Source organism: Ahaetulla prasina, chromosome 1, assembly GCF_028640845.1.
Source record: "Ahaetulla prasina isolate Xishuangbanna chromosome 1, ASM2864084v1, whole genome shotgun sequence".
Lineage (NCBI taxonomy): Eukaryota > Metazoa > Chordata > Lepidosauria > Squamata > Colubridae > Ahaetulla > Ahaetulla prasina.
Genome location: NC_080539.1, coordinates 298,833,184 through 298,855,618, shown reverse-complemented (window position 1 = coordinate 298,855,618; position 22,435 = coordinate 298,833,184). Strand labels below are relative to the sequence as shown.

Sequence of the window (22,435 nt, the reverse complement as noted above, 5' to 3'; positions counted from 1 at the left end):
ATCAAGAAATACAAATGATTTGCTTCTTGAGGAGCATGGTCCTCATTTCTTCAGAGATTGTAGAGTGTAGCCCTTACTCCATCCATCGTAGATGACAAGTCTTAGCTGATTTTGGCTGCTCTCCAAAAGTTAAGTGAGGCTGGAGTTGGTTAATACAGTAATTCAGTGGGAGACCATAATGTTCCTACTACTGTAAGCTACAATACACTCTGGAATGTCAAAAAAAAATCTCTGAAGAGGGCATAGCATATCACTCCTGTATTGTGGCAAACAAAACAACATGTACATATCCATCATATCATCAGGAATCAAGCATAACATAAAAGGTCTCTTTTTTAGTTCTTGCTATAAGCAGAGAAAGTTGTTCTATCACCTTTTCTGTGCGTCCCTATTTTAAATTACAAGAAAAAACAGCAGACAGGTGGGTGCTTTGTGGAGTGCTTTGGAGTCCCTACAAACAACCTCTCTGAAAATGTGCAAACTCTCAAATTTTTGAAAGTATTCAGAGGCTTAACCTCTTTGAAGGTGAGCAATGGAACACTTACTGTATGTATCCATCACAGAAAGGCCAAGTGGAAGGAACACAAAGGAGCAGCATTTAATGACAACCTTAACAATTATTTCAGAATGAACTTTCAGCCCCAAACTAAATTACATAAATGATTAAAAACTTAACAAATATTTCTTCTCTTTTAACAAATATACCCAAATGCATTCACAAATTGTCACTAATCTGGTGACATTATCCTTAAGAGGATTGGAAATGAGAATGTTGTAGTTGCTCATAATGAATTCTTTATTAAATTCAACTGGATCAGGACTGCACTCTAGTGGGAATTTCACTTAATTATTAGCATTAGAAAAGCAATGTTTTCCTTTAATGCCGATGGGTGGTAAGTTCCAAAAAAATACAGCTGGCTATTTTTTACAAAGGACTGTTGGACTGTACAAAATCTGATCTCTCTGTTTAGAGGTGGCAAAATATGTAATTGGGCAGAGGGAAGAGAAGACAATACTGGAACTTGACTTAGATCTTTCATCACCTTCAAAACAACACTATGGCACTTGAACTAGTTCCAGGCTGTGTGTGCACTATATATGTAATGAAATATGTCTTCTAAAGCTGTAAATACTTTTCTGTATCAGTCTTTACCTTTCAGCAGTAAATGCAGACTCTGTATCGATGTATATAACTGCCCCATCCAATCCTCCCATGTTAGTGGGCATTGTGGCCAGCAAGCTCATCATAATACAGAACTGAGTTTTGCCACAACCTGATGGACCCGTTATCTAATAACAGAAATAGGCACAGACAGCATTATAATCTTTCTGTAACCTGCAGTAACTGTTTTTAATTTTAGACTCCACATCACTATACTTCAATAGTATCATGTATTTTTACAATACCATATATCAGGTTGATTTAAAAAATAGCAAAAGTAATAGATTTTGAAAATATGATGCAATATCCAAATATGTTATTTTTAAAAACATATCTGTCATTTCTTTCAAATAAAATATAGTAATGCTATACCAAATAATTTAAAGGCATGATATAACAAAAGATAAGGAAACAGTCAAATCTAGTTTATATTAACACCATTCATTATACCTTTTAGGGTTCTCCTGACATATCCAACCCTTATAATAATAATATAATAAAATACAGAAAAGCAAATTCATAGACATAGTTAGTGTTACTTCTGTTGACCCACATATATTCCTTGCAGCAAACCACATTCTATTAATACATTTCCACCAAATTTTGCATAACTTGGACTATAATAACAAAATTAATATGTAACATATATACAAAACAATAGAACCTGTTATGGTGCCTATAATTTCAATCCACCAAACCTTTACTTGCCTTTGTAAGGCTATGAGATTGGGGGGGGGGGCAGGCCCTTTCAAAGAAGGGAACTCAAAAAGAGACTGTTTCCCCTCAAATCTCCTCCCCACCACACCTCGAGTTAGGATTCCTGATCTGGATTTGATAGGTAGGCTGTCTCTTTGATACCTAAAGTCTGAGCCTAGATCATGACAAGGGAGAAACTTTCAGAAAACTGCACTGTGGTTAGTACTATACCCATGGAGCTTCTGAATGTTTTGATTCTGTTTCAAATTTGTAACTAGATGAATGCAATTATCAGGATATTTTTACCATCTAAATTCTATTTGCACTTTGCTATTCTTATAGATCTCAGACATCTTTTCCTCTCTTTTCCCTAGTACAATAATTACTACTTATAACACAGGTTAAGCCCCTGTATGCTTAGTTGATGGTTCAAGTCTTAAATCCAGTACAGTGAATGATTGCAACACTAGTAACATATGGAAAAATACAACATTTCCAACTGAGATGGTTAAGTTTTGGAGGCTGAAAATTCAGTAAAAGTTATTTCCTCATTTTTCCCATGGGCTTTTTTGTTTCTTGTTTTCCCCCAAAGTTATAAACTTTTTTTAAAAAAAACTCAGAATAACATGATTATGAAATACAAACATACATTGCTGGGAATAGCTGCCAGAATTTAACAAGCTCTTAGCTCATTTGGGATGTTTTCTTTAACTTTAACTTAAGAATGCAGCCTTGCCAGAAACAATAGAGCTGTTATCAGAAACACTCCTCTTGACTGAAGTATATAATCAAATGTATAAAACAAAACAACTTCACCACACAATCCATGTCCACTGTGTCTGTTTGGCCTTACTCTATCACCGCCATCAAAATCAATCCAGTGATTGATTGCTCAACTTGGAAACTCCCAGACTATTGACGGGAACATAAACATAAGATTTCTCATAAGCATATTTTTTCTTCTTTCCGGAGTAATTAAACCATGTTGGGGGTGTTACTTGGAACCCTGACAGCTTTGCTTGCTTTCATTATAGGATGCTAATCTTTCCCATCTAAACATTAAAGCTCTTTATCAAATATCAGTCCTTATTTATTTATTTATTTTATTTATATGCCAACCACTTCACCTGGTGGTGACTCTAGGTGGTTTACAATCGGTTAGCATTAAATATTAAAACAATAAATATTAACATTAAAATGGGAGTTAAAATGAAGAGAGAAAGGAAGGAAGGGAGCAAGATAAACATGGGAAGAAGGTGGGGTTTTAACTTAACCCATTAACCACCTGCAGGATGCCCAATTAGCATATATTGGCATATATTCACAAACTTTGCAAACCATATGCATTTTAAGTTTTATCATCAATGAAAATTTATTTCTGTATTATTTTCAAAACCAGTCTACTGATTTATATTTTTTATTAACATATATTTGTATATTTGTATCATCTCACATTTTGGCAGAAACTATTACAAGTTAACAGTTTTAGAATCTAACTGATTTCAGTGTGAGTATGGCTTAACTCTCTCCCACAAAAATCTGACTGAGTATATTCTTTCATTTAGAAACTCATGGAATGAATACAAAGAGAGAAAAATGTTGAAAATGTCATCCCATCATGGCTGAGAATTCATTGAAGATATCTTGTTCTATTTTTAATCTGAAGTTAGGTACAAAATGCCTCCATACAGTAACAACATTTAACTTTTTCTTTATAGAAAGAATGCCACTTTTCATGTAATGGTTCATTATTTTCAAGACAAACAATGAATAATCACAAAAAGGTATGATTCAATTCCTTGTTTAAATTGTGTGTTTTTTTTAAAAAATGCTGGGGAACTAGTGCCAGAACATTTTTCTGACTCTCAGAGAACCAGGATAAGAACTGGCAATAGGGAAAAAGTACATCCAAGTTCCAACTTTCCAACCACATCATCAGTCATAAAAATGAATAGCAAATTTTTTTCAGCATCAGTTCTTTAAATGAAGCCACAAAAGTCTGGAATAAAAAACCTCTTCTTTTGTGATAAAACTGCAGTCTAGGTATTGACTCCTATGTTTTAGAATAGATAACTAAAGCAGAGAATAACCACAACTGATGAGGCTATAAAGACCTGGATGAGACAAAACACAACCTGGTCCTAGTAGTTACTCTGCATGTGGTTGTGTTTTCTCGCATAGAAGGTGGTTCACAATTTGGGAGTGCTCCTGAATCCATCGTTCCTGCTCAAAGAGGAGAAAGAAGTTATAGTTGAGGAGGTTATGTCTACCTTCAGTTGATTCACCAGTTTTAAACCAACCGGGAGCAGAAGGCCCCAAACGTAATCACCACTTGATCACCACTTGACTAGACTATTGCAGTGCCCTCTATCTGGGGCTGTCTTTGGAGACAACTCAGAAGCCACAGCTGGTAAAAAAAATATATGCAGTGGCATGTTTATTGGCATGAGACTGCCAATACAGAATTAAATATTTAATATAAAGTCATTGCAATGGTTATTAACAGACTTCCACATCCAATTCAACATGCTGATAATCGAAAGTTCTAAATGGTGGAGTAGCAGGGGACATCAGGCAACATTGAATCTGCTGGTGTCCTATGGTCAAAGAGAGAAGGCCAGCTAAAAGATCCCTTCCTTCATGAGATCTGCGAGCCAGGGTGGGGGCAATAGGCCTTTTTTAACAACCCCCACCTTATGGAACTCTCTCCCTGGGAAATACATTCAATTCTCCCACCTTGCCAGAGTTCCAGAAATATCTTAAAACTGTTTTATTTCAATCTGCCTTTGTCCATGTTGACTGTGGCACCTATCTGGCATTTTATTTGGGGCTTGCCTTTGTTTTTTCTGATTGTGTTTTGGTTTTAACACTTTAAAAAAATTGAGTATTTATTATTCTATGTGTTTTTTAAGGCCAATGCTATACACCACCACAGTACTTTGAGATAATTTAATGATATGTGGGGATGACCTTCATGCCTCATATTTTAACACTATAAATGGATATTCACTGAAAATATGTCAAATCAACAGATATAAGTAAGTTTAGCTAAATGTCCATCTTTTACCTCTGTAAGACTGCCACAGGCAATTCCACCATGCAATATTTTATCCAGATCTTCTAGAGTTGTTGCCAAGAATGCTGTTGAAGGATTGTTGGTTCTTTTCATTTTCATTTCATAAGCCTAAGACAAGGAATCATTTTAAAAGATGCTATATATAATTGTTAAGAAAACTGCTTAGTACAACTGCTGTGTTTTGCTTACCAAAATACAGAAAAAAAATTCCTGGTAGGTTTTTAATTTATTTTCTTCATTAAGGTTTTCCCAAGTTTTCTGACCAAAGATAATATACAAGACTAAAGTATGGTAGCTACAATATTTACATAGTGCAAACTTCAACTTTGATATTGCAATGACATGTAAGCATATGTCTTTTCCTTCTTTGGGGAGTAAAAAGTTTAATTTGCTTGATACAACCGCAGAAGAAATATTACCCTTGTGGTTAACAATAGCTTGGAAGTCCACACAATGATATCCCTGTCCAGGAAAATTGACTGGCTTTAAAGTCTGGGTTCTCTGAAAGTTTTATTGAAGTCCCTATGAAGAACTACTATAAATTCCTTTTTATAAAGGAATTTATCCATGAATTTAAATAAGCAAAAGATAGGGGGAAGTTCGGGAGTTTTAAATAGTTTGCTTTTCCTCAAGAGATTGGAGTTATTTGAAATGCTTCCACTTAAATGTGGGTCAACCAGATTTACAGCAATCACATATTTGATATTTTATTTCAATATCTACCTAAAATTGTTTCCTTGCCTATCATTGCTATTTCAGACTCATCAGTGTGTCTGTACAGTAGGTATTTTGTTGGCCTCATCAGTATCACTGTACACTAGTTTAGGCTAAGGGGAATTTGCCATTTTAATCCCTATTCCACTAGTTTGCAATGATACTTTTGAACTTCTTCATGAGACATGATATGACATGACATGAATACACACATACATACACAGATAGACATAAAAGCACATTATTCCATTTAAGGTAAGCTCTTTTATACAAAATGCGGAGAAACAGAAAAAATACTACACCTAAGAAATTAAAGACACAAGAAACAGAAATCAAAAGATAGCTAAATCTGTTTCACAATGCCATTCATTGTATTTCTATACTTGTATAAAGTTCTGCCATACCCTCCCACTTCTTCATGCCTTGCTTTCTATATGTTAAACCTACTAGCTTTCCCTTTTTCAGAATCTTATCCGTTCTTTTCAACCAAAATTTTTTCAATCCTTCTTCCTGCCAACCCATTCAATCTTCCTTTGTGCCATTCATTTAGTAATTTTAACTTCCTTCACTCTATATATGCATGAGCAAACCACTGAAATCTACTTATTTTGAACTGGATTAACAATTGGACAATTCGATTGGCTAAACTCAATTTTAGCCACCATAAATGATTTAATATTTGCCAGAGGACTTGAATGCTATCACAAAATCAAATATAAATTAAAAAGCAACAGTCCTCCATATAGAACCATATTCCTATACTGCAAGTGCTGGTCATTCTGTTTAAACAGCAGTCCATTCTTTAAGCAGCCACCAAACTCAAAAGCATATCTAATCTCATACTATGATAGGATTGTTTGAAGTTATGACAATGGACTTAGTTCAAATCCAAATCAATGATGTTCAGCAGGTCACCTAAACCAGGTACTTAATAACACTCAAAGAATTCTAAGACTGGCAAGAAGGATTTAGCTTTGTACTATAGAAACCAAGTTGCTTCCTTCTGAATACGATATATTCTTTCATATAGTAATTTGGTTCTGAATAAGAAATTTCTGCTAATTTACCCAGAACCTGCTTTTAGTATCTCCATTCTTTCCACAATTACTGGATCCCAAAATTGACTTTATTACTCCTCAAACCTTTGGTGTATAGGCAATTATTTTTTTAAAAAACGATCAAGGATATCTATCCATCTATCCATCCATCCATCATCCATCCATCCATTATCTATCTATCTATCTATCTATCTATCTATCTATCTATCTATCTATCTATCTATCTATCTATCTATCTGGGATAGCATAGTGATTGATACCACCTTTGACAGTGGATATCAGGGTCCTTGCAGGTACCTACCTTACTATTATCGGTTCTTGGGCAAAGATTCCGAACCTCAAAATATGAGAGTAACATAATCTAGGAGAGTTATACCAGTTCAGATATTGCCCACATGAGTAAGATCTGTGTCAGATGTTGAAGAACCAGAACAACCTGATGATAAGTGTACTGGAACAAACTATACATGGATAAGATAAGAGAACCTGGAATTGATAGGATATTCCTACAACAGCTGACTTAATGATGGGGTGAGGGTATATGAAATGTATGTATGAACTTTGGATGGACAGACAATCTGCATCCACACTAACAGAGAAACAGCTAGTTACTCAACAGTTCAACATAGTAAAGTGGAAGCAGCTCTCACAACAACAGACCAACTACACATTACATCCCAGACTCAAGACCTTAAGAAGACACGAACAACAATTGGCTGTGCAGCCAACACCTGAAGTTGACACATCATTACTTTCTATTACACAGCACAGCTGCTGACATTAGACATAAGATCATTTATAAACTAGCTACAGTTGACCCTCAAAATGGATTACCATGCTCAGCAGAGAAGTACCATTAGACCAGGGGTGTCAAACTCATGTTGTCATGGTGTCGTCACGTGACGTATTGGGACTTGTTTCCCCTTCACTAAACCAGGCGGGGGTGGAGCCAGCACATAACATATCCAGCCCGCGGGCCGTGAGTTTAACACCTCTGCATTAGACAGTATGCTAGAAGATGGCATTAGCATTCAAACGAAACAACTGGTCTATGTTACAGCTACTGTAATACTGGACATGCACGGTTACACAATCAAGAACGGCAGTACATAACCCACCCCTACAGAAAATAAGGTTAAGGAATAAGATCAAGGCAACTTGGAGAGAGATTAATCAGCTGGTGGAATAACAGAAGGGTGTGATGATTAAAGTTAAAACTTTGTGATTTTTCCCCCCCATCCTGATTTGTGAAAAAATACCTACCGTTTGCATTTTGGGAGCACAGGATTGGCTGACAGTCCGAAAAAGTTTCTGGACACTCCAATAGCTCTGTCCAGTCATTTTCATTAATTCCAGGAAGGAAAGACATAAGAAGTCCTAAAACAAGCATTAAGTACATGCTTTACATATGCTCAAAGTTACACACTTCAAGTACTGTCTCATTTATTATATATTTTTCTTCATAAAAGAACTTTTCTTACCCGGCAAGTGGTAATCTGATGTCGACTTAGTCTCTCACAAAGATCGTGAGGTAAACCTGCTCTTCTTAGCTTTTTATTTGCCATGTTCACATAGTTATTGGCCAGAAAGTTAATTCTATAACCAATTGACAAAGAAATAGTATTAATTCAGAATCTACAGTTAAGAGTAAAATCATTTTTCATAGTATTAAATAATACAATGTGTGCTGAACAAACATATTCAACTCAATGTAATTCAGCTTGCTGTTCAGTAACAGTTCCTGCTCTTTATATCATGACTTTCTGTGTAATATCCCTTTTAAGATTTTTTATCTTCCTCAGTTGGATTATTCAGGGTGTAAGCAAAGACAAGTGTCTTTTTTTTTTCTTGTAGTTTTAGCACATTCTACTAAACTGCCTTAACTTCAGGATTCTTCAGATTATACTGTTTCAAAACAAAAGTCACTATAATTTGGATTGCACCAGATGTCTGGAATTAGATCTGTTTAGGACTGACTGACCACTGGCCTTGCTGCTGAAAATCATAGTTTAAATCAGATATGGGCAATTTATTTTCAAAAGGAGCCACCTGAGAAACTAGAACTGTTGTGGAAAGACGTACTGGTGTAACCAGATTTGAGGTCCTCAAACTTTGCCACCTTAACTACTCAGGCTTCTCCAGGTGTGAGGCGAGCGCTGCACAGGTGCAGAAAAGCAGTTTCTCTCCTTGCTCTTTTATGGCTGCCAACACACTGAAGAAGCACACAGCAACTGCACAGAACCAGACCCAACTCAGCTTCTTGTTCTGCTCCCTGTGGCACCCTGATTTATATTTGATTTCTAATTTCCAATGGACCTCAGACAGACTGGACAGGGAGAGAGCCAAAGCGTCAGATGTAGTCTGGGGGGCATAAAATTCCCAGATCTGATCTAAATCATTTGGAAGGCAACCTATTACCCTACCCTGTATCACAATTAACAGTTGAAACTGGTCAGGTTCTATTACAAGCAACAACTTGGAACACAATGTATTGATGCTAGACCTACAGTAAATTCATTCTGAACAAAGATGGCATGGTCTGAACCTTCTTTAACCGACACAAGTCTTATATTTGGTAGCCCACTGATATTGAGGAAAACAAATCATTTGTAAATAATTAATCCACATTCTACTAATTCTTCACCATTTAACTGGGTGACTTGAGAAAAGTCATATTGGGTAATGGTTTTACATCTTTCCCCACACCACCATCCCATGAGATTTAGCCTCAAACTGCACAACACTTTTATTTTTTTGTGTCCACTAAAACCTATTTTCACAATGGTTTTAAGCCGAGCTAACTTTAGTTGTGTTAGTTGTAAATACCCAAGTGTTATTATACACTTGGAGACTGCAGCTAGGATCAATTTATCTACCTGTAATTCTTTTGACTTTAGGAAATTTTCAATCTTCCTTCTTCCTGCTGCCTGGCTTTTTAGTATTATTTATTTGATTTTATGTCTCTACTTTTAAAGTGCATTGTACTATATTTTAATTATGCTCTGCAACGTTTTGGATGCTTTTTCTTGGCAGAAAAGCAGTTATACATACTAAAAGTAGGAAAATTCATTCAATCCATTAGAAGGCATTTGTTTCATAATAATTCATCCACCTAAACTACATTTCAATTCTTTATTTAATCTTTTGGGGAATAACTGAAGCCAAACTCTTATAAGTGATATTTGCTTCCTTCAAATCCTTGGTTATATCTTTCTTTAATCTCTCCTCCTGAAAGCAAAATTATTATTTTTACAAAAATTGCTCTGAGGAGAAAAAGTTAAAGGGAGCAAACTGGTTTTGGAATACAGGCTGTTGCAAAATAAGATGTTTTTTCTGGGTCTAAAAATAATAAAATTAATTCTCTGCTCATTTTTTCCATTGGAACTTGAGAGAAAATGCAAATTCTACCCAGCAGATGATGATGAAAAAATATCAAACCCAGCACTCTTGTCGTCCCTTTATTTCAGGGTGTCAAAACTCATGTTGTCACCGTGGAATCACTTGATGTATTGGGACTTTTTTCTCCTTTGCTAAACCAGGAGTGGGCATGGCCAGCACATGACGCATTCGGCCTATGGGCTGGCTTTATTTTAAAAGCCCATTGGAAGATGCAAGAGAGGAGAAGTGCCTTTTTTTCACTACACAAAGTATTATCTCCATCATCAACCAACACATGAATTGAAAGACTCACAGGAAAAAAAACCAGGACATCTGAGCCATCTAGTCCACCACTTGAAGAACTCAAAATAATAGTTAATATTACTATCCTGCATATATTCTCAAGCAATTGATATTCAGGGGTACATTATCCCAATATGTAAAGCAATATAGAACCTTTATTGTTATGGATCTTCGTGCTCTATCTCAGAGGTCTCCAGCCTTGGTCCCTTTAAGACTTGTGGACTTCAACTCCCAGTCTGGGAGTTCAACTCTGGGAGTTGAAGTCCACAAGTCTTAAAGGGACAAAGGTTGGAGACCCCTGCTCTATCTAACTCTTTTAGAACCATTCAAGTTCATGACCACTCAAATATTTCAGAACTTTCCAGAGTTTAACTATATTTTATTGGAAGAGTTACATCCTTTATCCTACTTGAATCTCTTATTAATCACCATCATTGAATTACTTCAATTTTCTGCAACACTCAATTATATTCAGCTCCATCAAGTCTCCTTCCCCCTCACACTCCCCCCCCTCCCCTAAAGTTCTTGTTGTCATTTAGGCTAATTTTTTCTCCTAGAAAAAATAAGACTTCTGCTGCGCAGACCATGGCCTGTGATCAAATGACACAGCAATTGGACAAGATTTTCACTGGGAAATCGGTTCCTGGAGCTGCGCAACTCTCTCCGTATTTTGGAAGCGCTTAACTTCCACCAGGATAGAGCTGGTCAAATAGGTCTGAGCAAAAGCAGAGAAGCAAGGAGGAGGACCCACCACCCAAGTGCTAAACTGCAACGGGATTCCCAGTGCCAGGGGCACGGAGTCTAACAACGCACCCGGGGTACGGAGAAGCATTCAGGGGCTGGATACGCAGCCCGGAGAGGCAGCTACCCCACGCCTGTCCCGCAGACTCTGCGAGACCACGATGCATCCACGTTTGCACAAACGGCCTGAAATAAAAGTCCAGCACCAAATAGCAACCTAGACCTTAAAGCCCGCGGGTTCTTCTGTCTCCATCATGGCGGAAAAAAAAGATGCAAAGACTTTTTACGACTCCCTCCGCTGCAGAAAAAAAATAAAAAATCCTGCCCCTGTCGGGAGACCGCCTTACCCCGCCCAGCCCCAAACTAAACCAAATCACCCATCCTACCTAACCTAGACTCTTTTCAAAGCCTCCCACTTCTCTACAGGAAACTTCCACGAAAGTGCAGCTCGAGTTATGATTGGCCACCGACACTAGCTCTTCATCGCAACAAGTCTTCCGCGATGAAAGGGATTCTGGGAATTATAGTTCGGCTTTGGCGGAGGACTCGTCTTAAAAGTTAAATGCTTTCTGGATCTTTAGGAAAGGAGAAAGTGCACTTAATGCAGTTTGTTTCTGCATGTGCTGTTCTTTGTTATATAAATGTGTGGGTAGATTATACCCACACATTTACTATACCCACCCTGTTAAAGACCTTGGAGTTTTAATATCAAATGATCTACGTGCCAAAGGCCACTGCAACTACATCGCAAAAAAGGCTCTAAGAGTTGTAAACCTAATCTTGCATAGCTTCTTTTCCGAAAAAACTACACTACTAACCAGAGCATATAAAACATTTGATAGACCAATTCTTGAATACAGCTCGCCTGTCTGGAACCCATACTACATTTCTGACATCAACACAATTGAACGTGTCCAGAAATATTTTACAAGAAGAGTTCTTCACTCCTCTGAAAACAACAAAATACCTTATGCCACCAGACTTGAAATCCTAGGTTTAGAAAACTTAGAACTCCGCTGCCTCCGACAGGACCCGTGCTTAACTCATAGAATCATCTATTGCAATGTCCTTCCTGTTGAAAACTACTTCAGCTTCAATCACAACAATACAAGAGCAAACAATAGATTTAAACTTAATGTTAACTGCTTCAAACTTGATTGCAGAAAATATGATTTCTGTAACAGAGTCATTAACACTTGGAACACACTACCTGACTCTGTGGTCTCTTCTCAAAATCCCAAAAGCTTTAACCAAAAACTATCTACTATTGACCTTACCCCATTCCTAAGAGGACTGTAAGGGGCGTGCATAAGAGCACAAAAGTGCCCATCGTTCCTGTCCTATTGTTTCTTTTCATTATATCCAATTAATATAGTTATTACATACTTATGCTCATATATATGCTTATATATTATATAGCTATTTCATTTCATGTTAATGCCTATATATATTGATATGACAAAATAAAAAATAAAATAAAATAAAAAATATGTTTGTGTGTGTATGTATAGAAATGTGTGTGTGCGTGCGTGTATATAGAAAGAGAATGTTTATTTTTGCTTTAGTTACGTTTCAAATCAGAGTTCACCCAAAAATAATGCAGAGATTATTTTATTGCCATGTGGGATGAAAAGTAAAGTAGCAACACCCATGTTCACACATTAAGATGTTGAGGCCTTGGAAAAAAATTCACAGCAGAGCAACTAAGATGATCAAAGGTCTGGAGACTAAAATATGAAGAACGGCTGCAGGATTTGGGTTTGGCTAGTTGGTCTAAAGAAAAAAAGAATTAGGGGTGACATGATAACAGTATTCCAGTATTTGAGAGGCTGCCACAAAATTATTCTAAAAAGCACCGGAGGGCAGGACAAGAAACAATGGTTGGAAACTAACCAAAGAGAGAAGCAACCTGGAACTAAGGAGAAACTTCCTAACAGTGAGGACAATTAACCAGTGGAATACCTTGCCTTCAGAAATCGTGGGTGCTTCATCTACTCTACTCTACTCTACTAAATCAACTGTGTTCATTTAAATTATGGGGTTTTTTTTTAATGGATTAACATAAAGGCTGCCTCTTTGGTTAGTTTAAGGTTTGATTAATTTTTAAGGTGCAATGTATTCAACTCCAGTAAGCAAATTAAGCATGTTAGTATGCACAAAAATGGAAGGAGACTGTGATTCCCACAATGGATGAATGGCTGCAGAAGTTGATGGAGTTAGCAATGATGGCTAAATTGATTGCTTCGATTAAAGAAAAGAACACAATTTTGTTTCTACTCGGAAACCACTTTTGGACTTTGGGCTTGAGGTGATATAAAAATGAAAGCTTTTATTTTGGGTTTTTCTGATTAAATATGTTTGTTGTTATATAAATGGCTAGATTATATTTTTATGTAAAAGAAAGAAAATTGAGGTTTTATGTTATTATCTTATTCTATTGCACCAAAGGAGTTGGAAGTCAATACTTTTTTTCTTTCACCCCTCTACCCTACACTTTTTTCTCTTCCCTTTTCCCTCCCTTATTTTACCATTATTTTCACTTTTATTTATATTTCTGTATTTTATATTTTGATAAATTAATAAATAAACCTAAAAAATCTAACCTGAACCTACTAGTGCTATGAAATATTGCCAGCAGAGGGCAGTAGCACATAGATAAACTATGGTACCTTAATAGTATATTAAAATGCATGAAACAATTGATTCCACTAATGAACAAAGATCAAAAAGGTGCCATCACATATTCTGTAAGAAAAAACAGCTATATCTCACTTTGCTCTTCTTGTGTTTATATATGAAAATTATTACCCAAATTGCTAACTAAATTGTTTTAATAATGAATTGTTTATTCTTTCCAGTATTAGTGATTGACCATTTTGGAATGCTTATAGTATGGCTTTCTCTCAACCACCACATAGAGTGAAGGGTCATTCAAACAAAAATAAAATTGGACTCTTTGCTGCTTTCTACTTATATACTACTAAAACTGTTGTAACTTTAAAACTAAAACTTTAACTGGGTGAAACAGTGCAATATAGGACAACAATTTTTGAATCAAGGTATCTAAAATGGGATAATTTAAAAAATGTGTCCAAAATCCAGGACCTATGACTCTTGTGGAATTTAAATTTGGCAAACTTGTGGTTACCAGTACTTCAGAGCTATCAGGCTACTGTCCAGTGGTTCAGTAGACAGGTCCCACTCTAGCCCTCCAGAAGTCAGGAGGACCAGCACCTCCTTTGACTACCCTAGGATCATTAGCTACATTCAAATCTGAAGGATGTTGGAAGTCATTGCTGCTTCCACTGCTTCTTTGTCCTTGGTCATTCTGTTTCTCTGTTTAGGCAAGGAAATACTTTTGAAACAATGACCTAGAGGATCATGGGTTGTCTAGTTAGTCCTAAATCTCTCTTCCTCAATGACTTGTAAACCTGTGAACTAATTATACAAATAGATTATATGCAGAAAATGTTAGGAGTGTTGTATGATTTACTTATAAGGCCTGTTTCTATCAGGTCAAATTTGTTGATACATCTAAGCTAGTTTTGTCCAGTTTGAATGATAGCAGCTTCCCAAGTTCAAGGGAAAAAATTCCCTGTCATTTGTTACTGAGTCCTTTAACGAGAGACTCCTGTGAAGCTGGGTTATTAATCTGACAAATAGAGTTAGAAAGATTTTAGTTTTTATATAGTCCAGAACAAGCATCTTCCTAGAATTAACCCACTGGGCCAAATGCCGTTACTACTAATGAAAATGAGCATTTTTCCTTACAAGGGAAGCAGAATATGCAATTCAGGCAACTGACCAGATAATAAAATAGAAGTTATCTGTAGCACAGATGTCACCAAAACTATTTTCTTATCTACTGGCTTTTAGGTGCACATAAGTGAATGATCCAAATTATAACTCTGGTGGGCTCTTCTACTAGGGGTGGGGCAGGGTGAGCCTGATCGTTGCCTAAGTGTATTCCATTGAGGTGAAGATGGGAGAGTAATTGCATACAGGTAGTCCTTGACTTACAACAATTCATTTAGTGACAGTTCAAAGTTACAATGGCACTGAAAAATGTGACTTATAACCGTATTTCACAGTTACGACCTTTGCAACATCCCCATGATCACGTGATCAAAATTCAGATGCTTGGCAACTGGTTCATATTTATAACCGTTGCTGTGTCCCAAGGTCATATGATCACCTTTTGCAACCTTCTCACAAGCAAAGTCACGGGGAATCTAGGTTTATTTAACAACTGGGTTACTAACTTATCAGCTGCAGTGATTCACTTAACAACTGTGCCAAGAAAAGTCATAAAATAGGGCAAAGCTCACTTAACTTTAAAACAGAAATTTTTTGTTTTATGTGGTCATAAATTGAGGACTACCTATATTTTCATCATCATATCTTTAGTGTGCTGATAAATCTTGGTGTTTGTTTGTTTGTTTTTAAGTAGTTTGGGACCAAGACTGGCTTAGTAAGACACCTAGGAAATTTGTATATGGTTTGAGAATTGCTTTCATTTCTACTTGTCTGTGGCAATAGAATGGTGGGACGCAGAGGTGGTATTCAGTTCTGACCAGTTCTGGAGAACCAGTAGTGAAAATTTTGAATAGTTCAAATATCAAACTGATAAATACCACCTCTGACTGGCCAGGCCCCCATCTATTCTCTGCCTCCCGAGTACCAGATGATTGGGAAGAAATGGGGATTTTCCAGTAACCTTCCCATGGAGTGGGGAGGGAATGGAGATTTTACAGTATCCTTTCCCTGCAACGCCCACCAAGCCACACCCACCAAGTTATGCCACACCGATCAAGCCACACCCATAGAACCAGTAGTAAAATAATTTGAATCCCACCACTGGTGGGATGTTGAGATTACTAAATCAATACTTGAAATCTGGAGTAGTTTGGATGAGGACTAATAAAATGAATATCACTTTGGATGAGATACTTCTGCTTCATCTTCTACTTGAGTTGATGCTGTCCCCATGAACAGATTTAGCGTACATACTCAATTATTCAACATTGTCACTGAAGAACCAAATTGAGTGTAGCAGGTATCTTTTATAATCTCAGGTCAGTATGCAGACTATGACACTACCTGCACAAAGAAGACCCAGGTTCAACAATTCAGGTCATAACACTTTGGATATGGTCCACTTTTAAAGACTGCCTGGGATCCCCAATTTAGGGCTGTAGGACTGGCATTGGGTAATACAAGATTTAGCCCTCAGCTTTTATCTTGGCCCCAGGTTTGTTTAATATCTACACGAAGCCACAGGAAAGCATTTTCCCCATCTGTTTTCATCCAAAATCGATCCAGGATTACCTACTCTGTCCTCTGCATTTGCTGACTATTGGTTTTTCCAGCTGCCCTAGGTTTTTTAGTATTATTTCTGTACTGTTTTATGGATTTCTTTTCAAGGTACATTGTCCTGTGTATTCATTATTATGCTTTGCATCATTCTGGATGCTTTTCCTTGGCAGAAAAATAGTCACACATATTGGAAATAGGAAAACTAAAATAAATGAAATCCATTAGCCTGCATTTGTTTCATAATGATCCAATGAATCAAGCTACATTTCAATCTATTATTTATTTATACATATTTATTTATAATCCGGCCACTTTTAAAACACAAGTTAATTACCCTTGCTTCCTTCAGGTCTAGACGTGGATCTTTATTTACCTGTAAGTACCTTTGCAAAAAATTGCATGACAGGGAAAAAGCAGTTTTAAAATTCTACGCTGCAACAAAATGGGATTTTTGCTGGCCTTGCAACAGTACCAATAAATTATCAACAAGGCATTTATCTCCACGAAGGAACAAACTACTGGAAGTGTCCTTGACAGAAAGTACATGCTCTACTCAGCAGATGGCAACTGAAAGAAGAACCCAGGCCAACACTGCTTCCATCCCCTTGTCCTAAGAAGCACATTTAGGACATACAGGTTGTCCTCCATTTATGATCAGCCGCTTAGTGACCATTTACATTTATGATGATGGACTCCCAAATGGGAATTTATAATCTAGATTCAAAGTTCTGATGTCTGCCTGTTTTCCCAGCGGTCACAGGACCACATTTTGGGCACTTGGCAATGAGCCTATACTTATGACCAATTTCAGTCTCCATGCAGTCACAACTTACAATGTTTTGCCAGAAACCAGATTTTAGTTCCTGTTCTAGCAAAAACCACTCTATGGTGAACAATGGGTTTGCTTAACAACCGTGATGTTCCTTTAACAACCATTGCATTCACTTAATGGCCACCACATTCACTTAACAACTGCCATGTTTACTTAATTGCTGCAACAAAGGTTGTAAAGTCGGATCTGTTCACATAGTGACCTGCTTTATGACTGTCACGGTCACAGCCGAAATTGTGAGGTCAAGCAGGTTGAGAACTCCTTACAAGACATCAGGGGGCCTTCATTCATCAGATAAAGAATGATCTCCCTAATCAGCCACCCTTGAGCAGAGGGTTAGATAGAAGACCTCCAAGGTCCCTTCTAATTCTGTTATTCTGTTAATCATATAAGTGTTGTGATGAGTAAGATTTCTGGCTCATTTTATCCAGTATTCTGTTTCCTAAATAGCCAAAATCACTTCTTGCTGTGATTTCCCCCAATGTGTAAAGCTATAAAACTATTTAGTTTAGATATAATAGTACATAAAGTAATTATTTTGTCAATAATGCTAATTCCATTTTTTAAACTTAATAAAGTTTAAAAAGATCAAGTTTAAAAAGAACTAGAGAAATTCTAATTCTAAAAACTCTAATTCTTTGTCACTGTCTGGTGGTCATCCTGGATTTTTTTGGTCCTACTATTGAAATCCTTGAATTTCCCATGAATATATCAGTTCATCTTTCTGGAGTCTTCTGTATGAAATCTGCTCTTTGGAAAATTCCACAATTTATCTCTGCGCTGTCTAAAGATTTTGCATTTATCTAGCTTGACTCCTCCACTGTTCAGCTTGCGTGGATGACCTCTGTTCTACTGGTAAGAGGAAGGGGAAAAATGCTTCCCTATTGATTTTCTCCATAGCTTACATAACTTATAAACTTTATATACCTCCATTGTAGGACTTCTTTATTCATCATTGTTTAATGTTTATATAACAGCTTGGAGTTGTTCCAGCCTCTTCCTCATTTTGATTACCTTTCCTGCCCTTTTTCCAGAAATGTAGTTTTTGAAAGGTATGATAAGCAGAAAAACAATGAACAAAAAGACTTCCACTTCCTTTCCCATGTTACTTATTCACTTTATGACAGAGAATGTCAAGCCTTCTTTTTTAAAGATCCATCAACATAGACAGTGCTATTTAAATAAATACAAATGTACATGTTATAGTCTAGCATTCCAATTACCAAGTATTCAGTTAGCAGTGATTACAGATACGGTTGATCATTTAAGAACAAATATTTTGTTTGCATTCAAGATTAATGTGATTTTAACTTTACTTTTCTGGATGTCCACTGTCTTGTCAAACATCTTCATGCCAAGGCTTGACATGGATTTCCCAGAAAGTTTTTATAAAATTAATAATGTCATTGCCGGTCTAGAATAAAATTAATTAATGTCATTGCCGGTCTAGAATTCTCTGTCTTGTTCTGGTCTTCATGGCTTAGATTTGCTGAACCAACTCTGGTCATAACATCACAATCTTCAAGGACTCATGTTTTGAAGAATGTCTTCACACATATACAATTGTCACTGCATTTGTTTAAATTCAAGCCAAAATCCTGAATATAAAAATCTCAATTTTTAAAAAGTAGGCAAAATTCTATTTAATTTTGTTTTCACTCCTTGGAATAATGGCAGCATCTTTTTGCCAAAAAATCTTTAGTATAAATGTGTTTGGTCAAGCAGAATGGGCTTACTTTAGTCTTCTGTCCTCCACTGTAACCCATCAGCAAAGTCTATAGGCAACAATAAATAATATTTATTGAATGTAGGGACCGCCTACTGCTACCGAATACCTCTCACCGACCCGTGCGCTCTCATAGAGGGGGTCTCCTCAGGGTGCCGTCAGCGAGGCAATGTCGTCTGGCGACGCCCAGGGGAAGGGCCTTCTCTGTGGGGGCTCCCACCCTCTGGAACGAACTACCCCCCAGACTTTGTCAGCTTCCGGACCTTCGGACCTTCCGCCGCGGGCTTAAAACATACTTATTTAATTGTGCAGGACTGAGCTAGATTTTAAATTTATGGTTTTAATTGGGTTTTATTTTTATATTTTAATTAACGGGCTTTTAGAATAAGTTTTTTAATTGCTTTTATATTGTATTTATGTGTTTTTTAAGTGCCTGTGAACCGCCCTGAGTCCTTCGGGAGATAGGGCGGTATATAAATATGATTAAATAAATAAATAATAAATAAATAAATAATGTGATGTAATTTGCGGATGTAGAACAGATTTTTCATATTTACACTTGAGTCCATACATGTTATCATAAACATAATTTAATCTCTGTCTACAAGTGATGCAGTGTCTTATTTTGGATTGCCTTACTACTGATTATTCTTCTGATAATTAATCTAATTTAAAGCTACACTTACATCTTTAGACCATATTGATTCTTGTATTGGAATATTAACAAACCTATGGATATGAAACCCAAATATGATAACAAACCCACAAAAATAATCCCATTTTAAAACTACATCATAAGATGGAGAGCCAGCCCTTTTAAAATATTTAAACATGACAAAGAACACACGTAGTCCTCGATTTACAACCTGCCATTTAATGATCTTTCATATCTTTCATCTAACAGAGTAGACGTTTTATGGCTTCTGGCTATTGTAAATGATTGCCCCCGCCATCCCCACAGTTACATAACTGCATTTCTGGCACTTGGCAACTTGTTCATATTTACGCCAAATCCCCTGCAATTATTTGACCGCCATTTGTAATCTGGAGTTTGACCCCGACAGGGCTCACATAGTTGACTCAGCCTTCCACCCTTCCAAGATTGGTAAAATAATAACCCAGATTGTTGGGGGAAATATGCAAATAATGTTTCAACATTGTAAACTGCATAGAGCAGGAGTGTCAAAATCAAGGCCCGGGGGTCGGATCCAGCTCGCAGGGTGCTTAGATCTGGTCCGAGGGGCCACCCTGGAAACAGTGAAGAACTGGCCTGCAGTGTGTCTGCCAGTGAAAATGGACCTCAGAGGAATACGTGCAGCCCACTCGAGCTCCCTTTTCATTGGCAGAGGGTTGCAGGAGGCTGTCGCAGCCGAAATGGAGCTCAGGAGCCCATTTTTGCTGGCAGAGCGCTTGGGCCACCACAGGCACCCTGTGAAGGGTGAAGTGGCAAGAGGACATATATAAACCTAAATGCTATTGCTATCATAAAAAAAGGCGGGGGGAAGAAAATATAAGCAATCCATATTTTTCATGGCAATAATCTTAGTGAGGGTATTAATATACCTACTTGCTGGCAATTTTAAACAGAAGTTTACCTGAACATTTCAAATGGGGATTATACTACTACTTATAGCTGTAGTGCTGATCTCAATATAGAATCCTTAGGAACAGTAAAAACAGAAACAGTGCCATATGGGGCTAACATGCACAGGATGCCTGCTGAGGTAATCCTTGCCTCCATTTCTTGCTCTACATTACAAAAAAGCTGGTCATTTAATTTGTGTATGGGGATGCAAAACTCCAGAAGCCCATTAGAAGGCAATCAAAATATATAGGTAGTCCTCGACTTACAATAGTTCATTTAGGGACCACTCGCAGTTACAATAGCACTGAAAAAAGTGACTTATGACCATTTTTCACACTTATGACTGCTGTAGCATCCCCATAGTCACGTGATCAAAATTCAGATGCTTGACAACTGAGTCATATTGATGACAGTCGCAGATCACCTGGGATCATGTGATCACCGTTTGTGACCTTCTGACAAGCAATCAGGAAGCCAGATTCATTTAACCACCATGTTACTAACTTAACAACTGCAGTGATTCACTTAACAACTGTGGCAAGAAGAGTCACAAAATGAGACAAAATTCATTTAATGTCTCACTTAGCAACATAAATTTTGGGCTCAATGGTGGCTGTAAGTCAAGGACCCACCTGTACAAGAAAAATATTTCTGCTGTCCTCTAGTGCAGGGGTCTCCAACCCTGGCAACATTAAACCTGGCGGACTTCAACTCCCAGAATTCCCCAGCCATCTGCTGGCTGGGGAATTCTGGGAGTTGAAGTCTGCTAGGCTTAAAGTTGCCAGGGTTGGGGCCCCCTGCTCTAGTAGGCATTCTTGAGGTTAATGAAGATAGTTGCAGAGCAGACCAAAAAATGCAGAGCTTAACTGCTGTAGTTGCCATATTGACTTTTTTGTTTTACCATTTTTTACAGTGAGAGGGCTGTGAGTGCAGGAGGTTGAAGACAAGAGGGAAAGGCCTATTTTGGGTCACTGACGCAAGGAGAGTCTCATAGGAGCCCAATCTCCACTGCTGTGGTCACAGCGAGAAAGAAGTGGCCATGTGACCCTCATCTTTTTTTACTCCATAGCCCGGCTATGCCAGATGCTTAAACTTTTTCATCCATATGGAACCCATTGGGAAGGCCTACCTTGGGCCTCTAGAACTTTCTATATTAGCCCAGAACTAATTGTCATATCCTTGACAAGGCATGAAAATCATGTGGCAGTAATTAATATTTTAACTAAATTTTAAATTGTATACTTATATTTAAAAATGTACTAATTCTGAGACAACCACAGGGACTGATAAGATCTGTCATTAAAATGGTCTATCTGACACATTCTGAGGGACCCATGGTAGCACAAAATGTGAATGCAAAGTTGACAGCTGATGTATGAGAAAAGTCTCAGATAATCCGTGTATTTATAGCTTGAAAGTATTCTCCAACCTCACCTGTCTGGGCAAGAGGCTTCTTGAAATTGTGTTATGTCTCTCTGTTGCTTTTGAGATAGACTATAGAAATGCTCTCTTCTTCTTCCAAATGTGGTCGTATTTTTTATGTCCAAAGGCATCAGCCTTCGGTGCATTTCAGAAACCTTTTGAATCCTTACTCCAACATCCAGACCTTCAGTTTTGTGAATGGATTTTTAAAAAATATTCATCTTTTGAAATATTAAAATGTCTGTAATTAGTCTATATAATTTGGTATTAATTATGCTTTGTCAAAAATGTTCATATACCATTTTGAGATGTTTTTGACATGGGCAGCTCCATGCAAATGGATAAAGCAAATAAGTACTAACTGTATTTAGATTAAATGCATTTTTTAATACCGTTATGCTTGGCTGGCATTCTTTTTTTTTAAGG

The 22,435-nt window shown here is 37.2% G+C and overlaps 1 protein-coding gene across 1 annotated transcript in view; it reads right to left on the bottom strand.

The window, feature by feature from the left end:
• Positions 1–11,550, bottom strand: part of RAD51B (RAD51 paralog B) — a 397,526-nt gene extending 385,976 nt beyond the window's left edge. The window contains exons 1-5 of the mRNA XM_058161894.1: positions 11,201–11,550; positions 8,188–8,302; positions 7,970–8,083; positions 4,926–5,042; positions 1,154–1,290 (exon numbers count right to left, since the gene is read on the bottom strand). Of these exons, the coding sequence (XP_058017877.1) occupies positions 1,154–1,290; positions 4,926–5,042; positions 7,970–8,083; positions 8,188–8,302; positions 11,201–11,295 (578 nt within the window). The 5' untranslated portion in view covers positions 11,296–11,550. The remainder of the gene's footprint in view (positions 1–1,153; positions 1,291–4,925; positions 5,043–7,969; positions 8,084–8,187; positions 8,303–11,200) is intronic.
• Between the last annotated feature and the right edge of the window lie 10,885 nt (positions 11,551–22,435).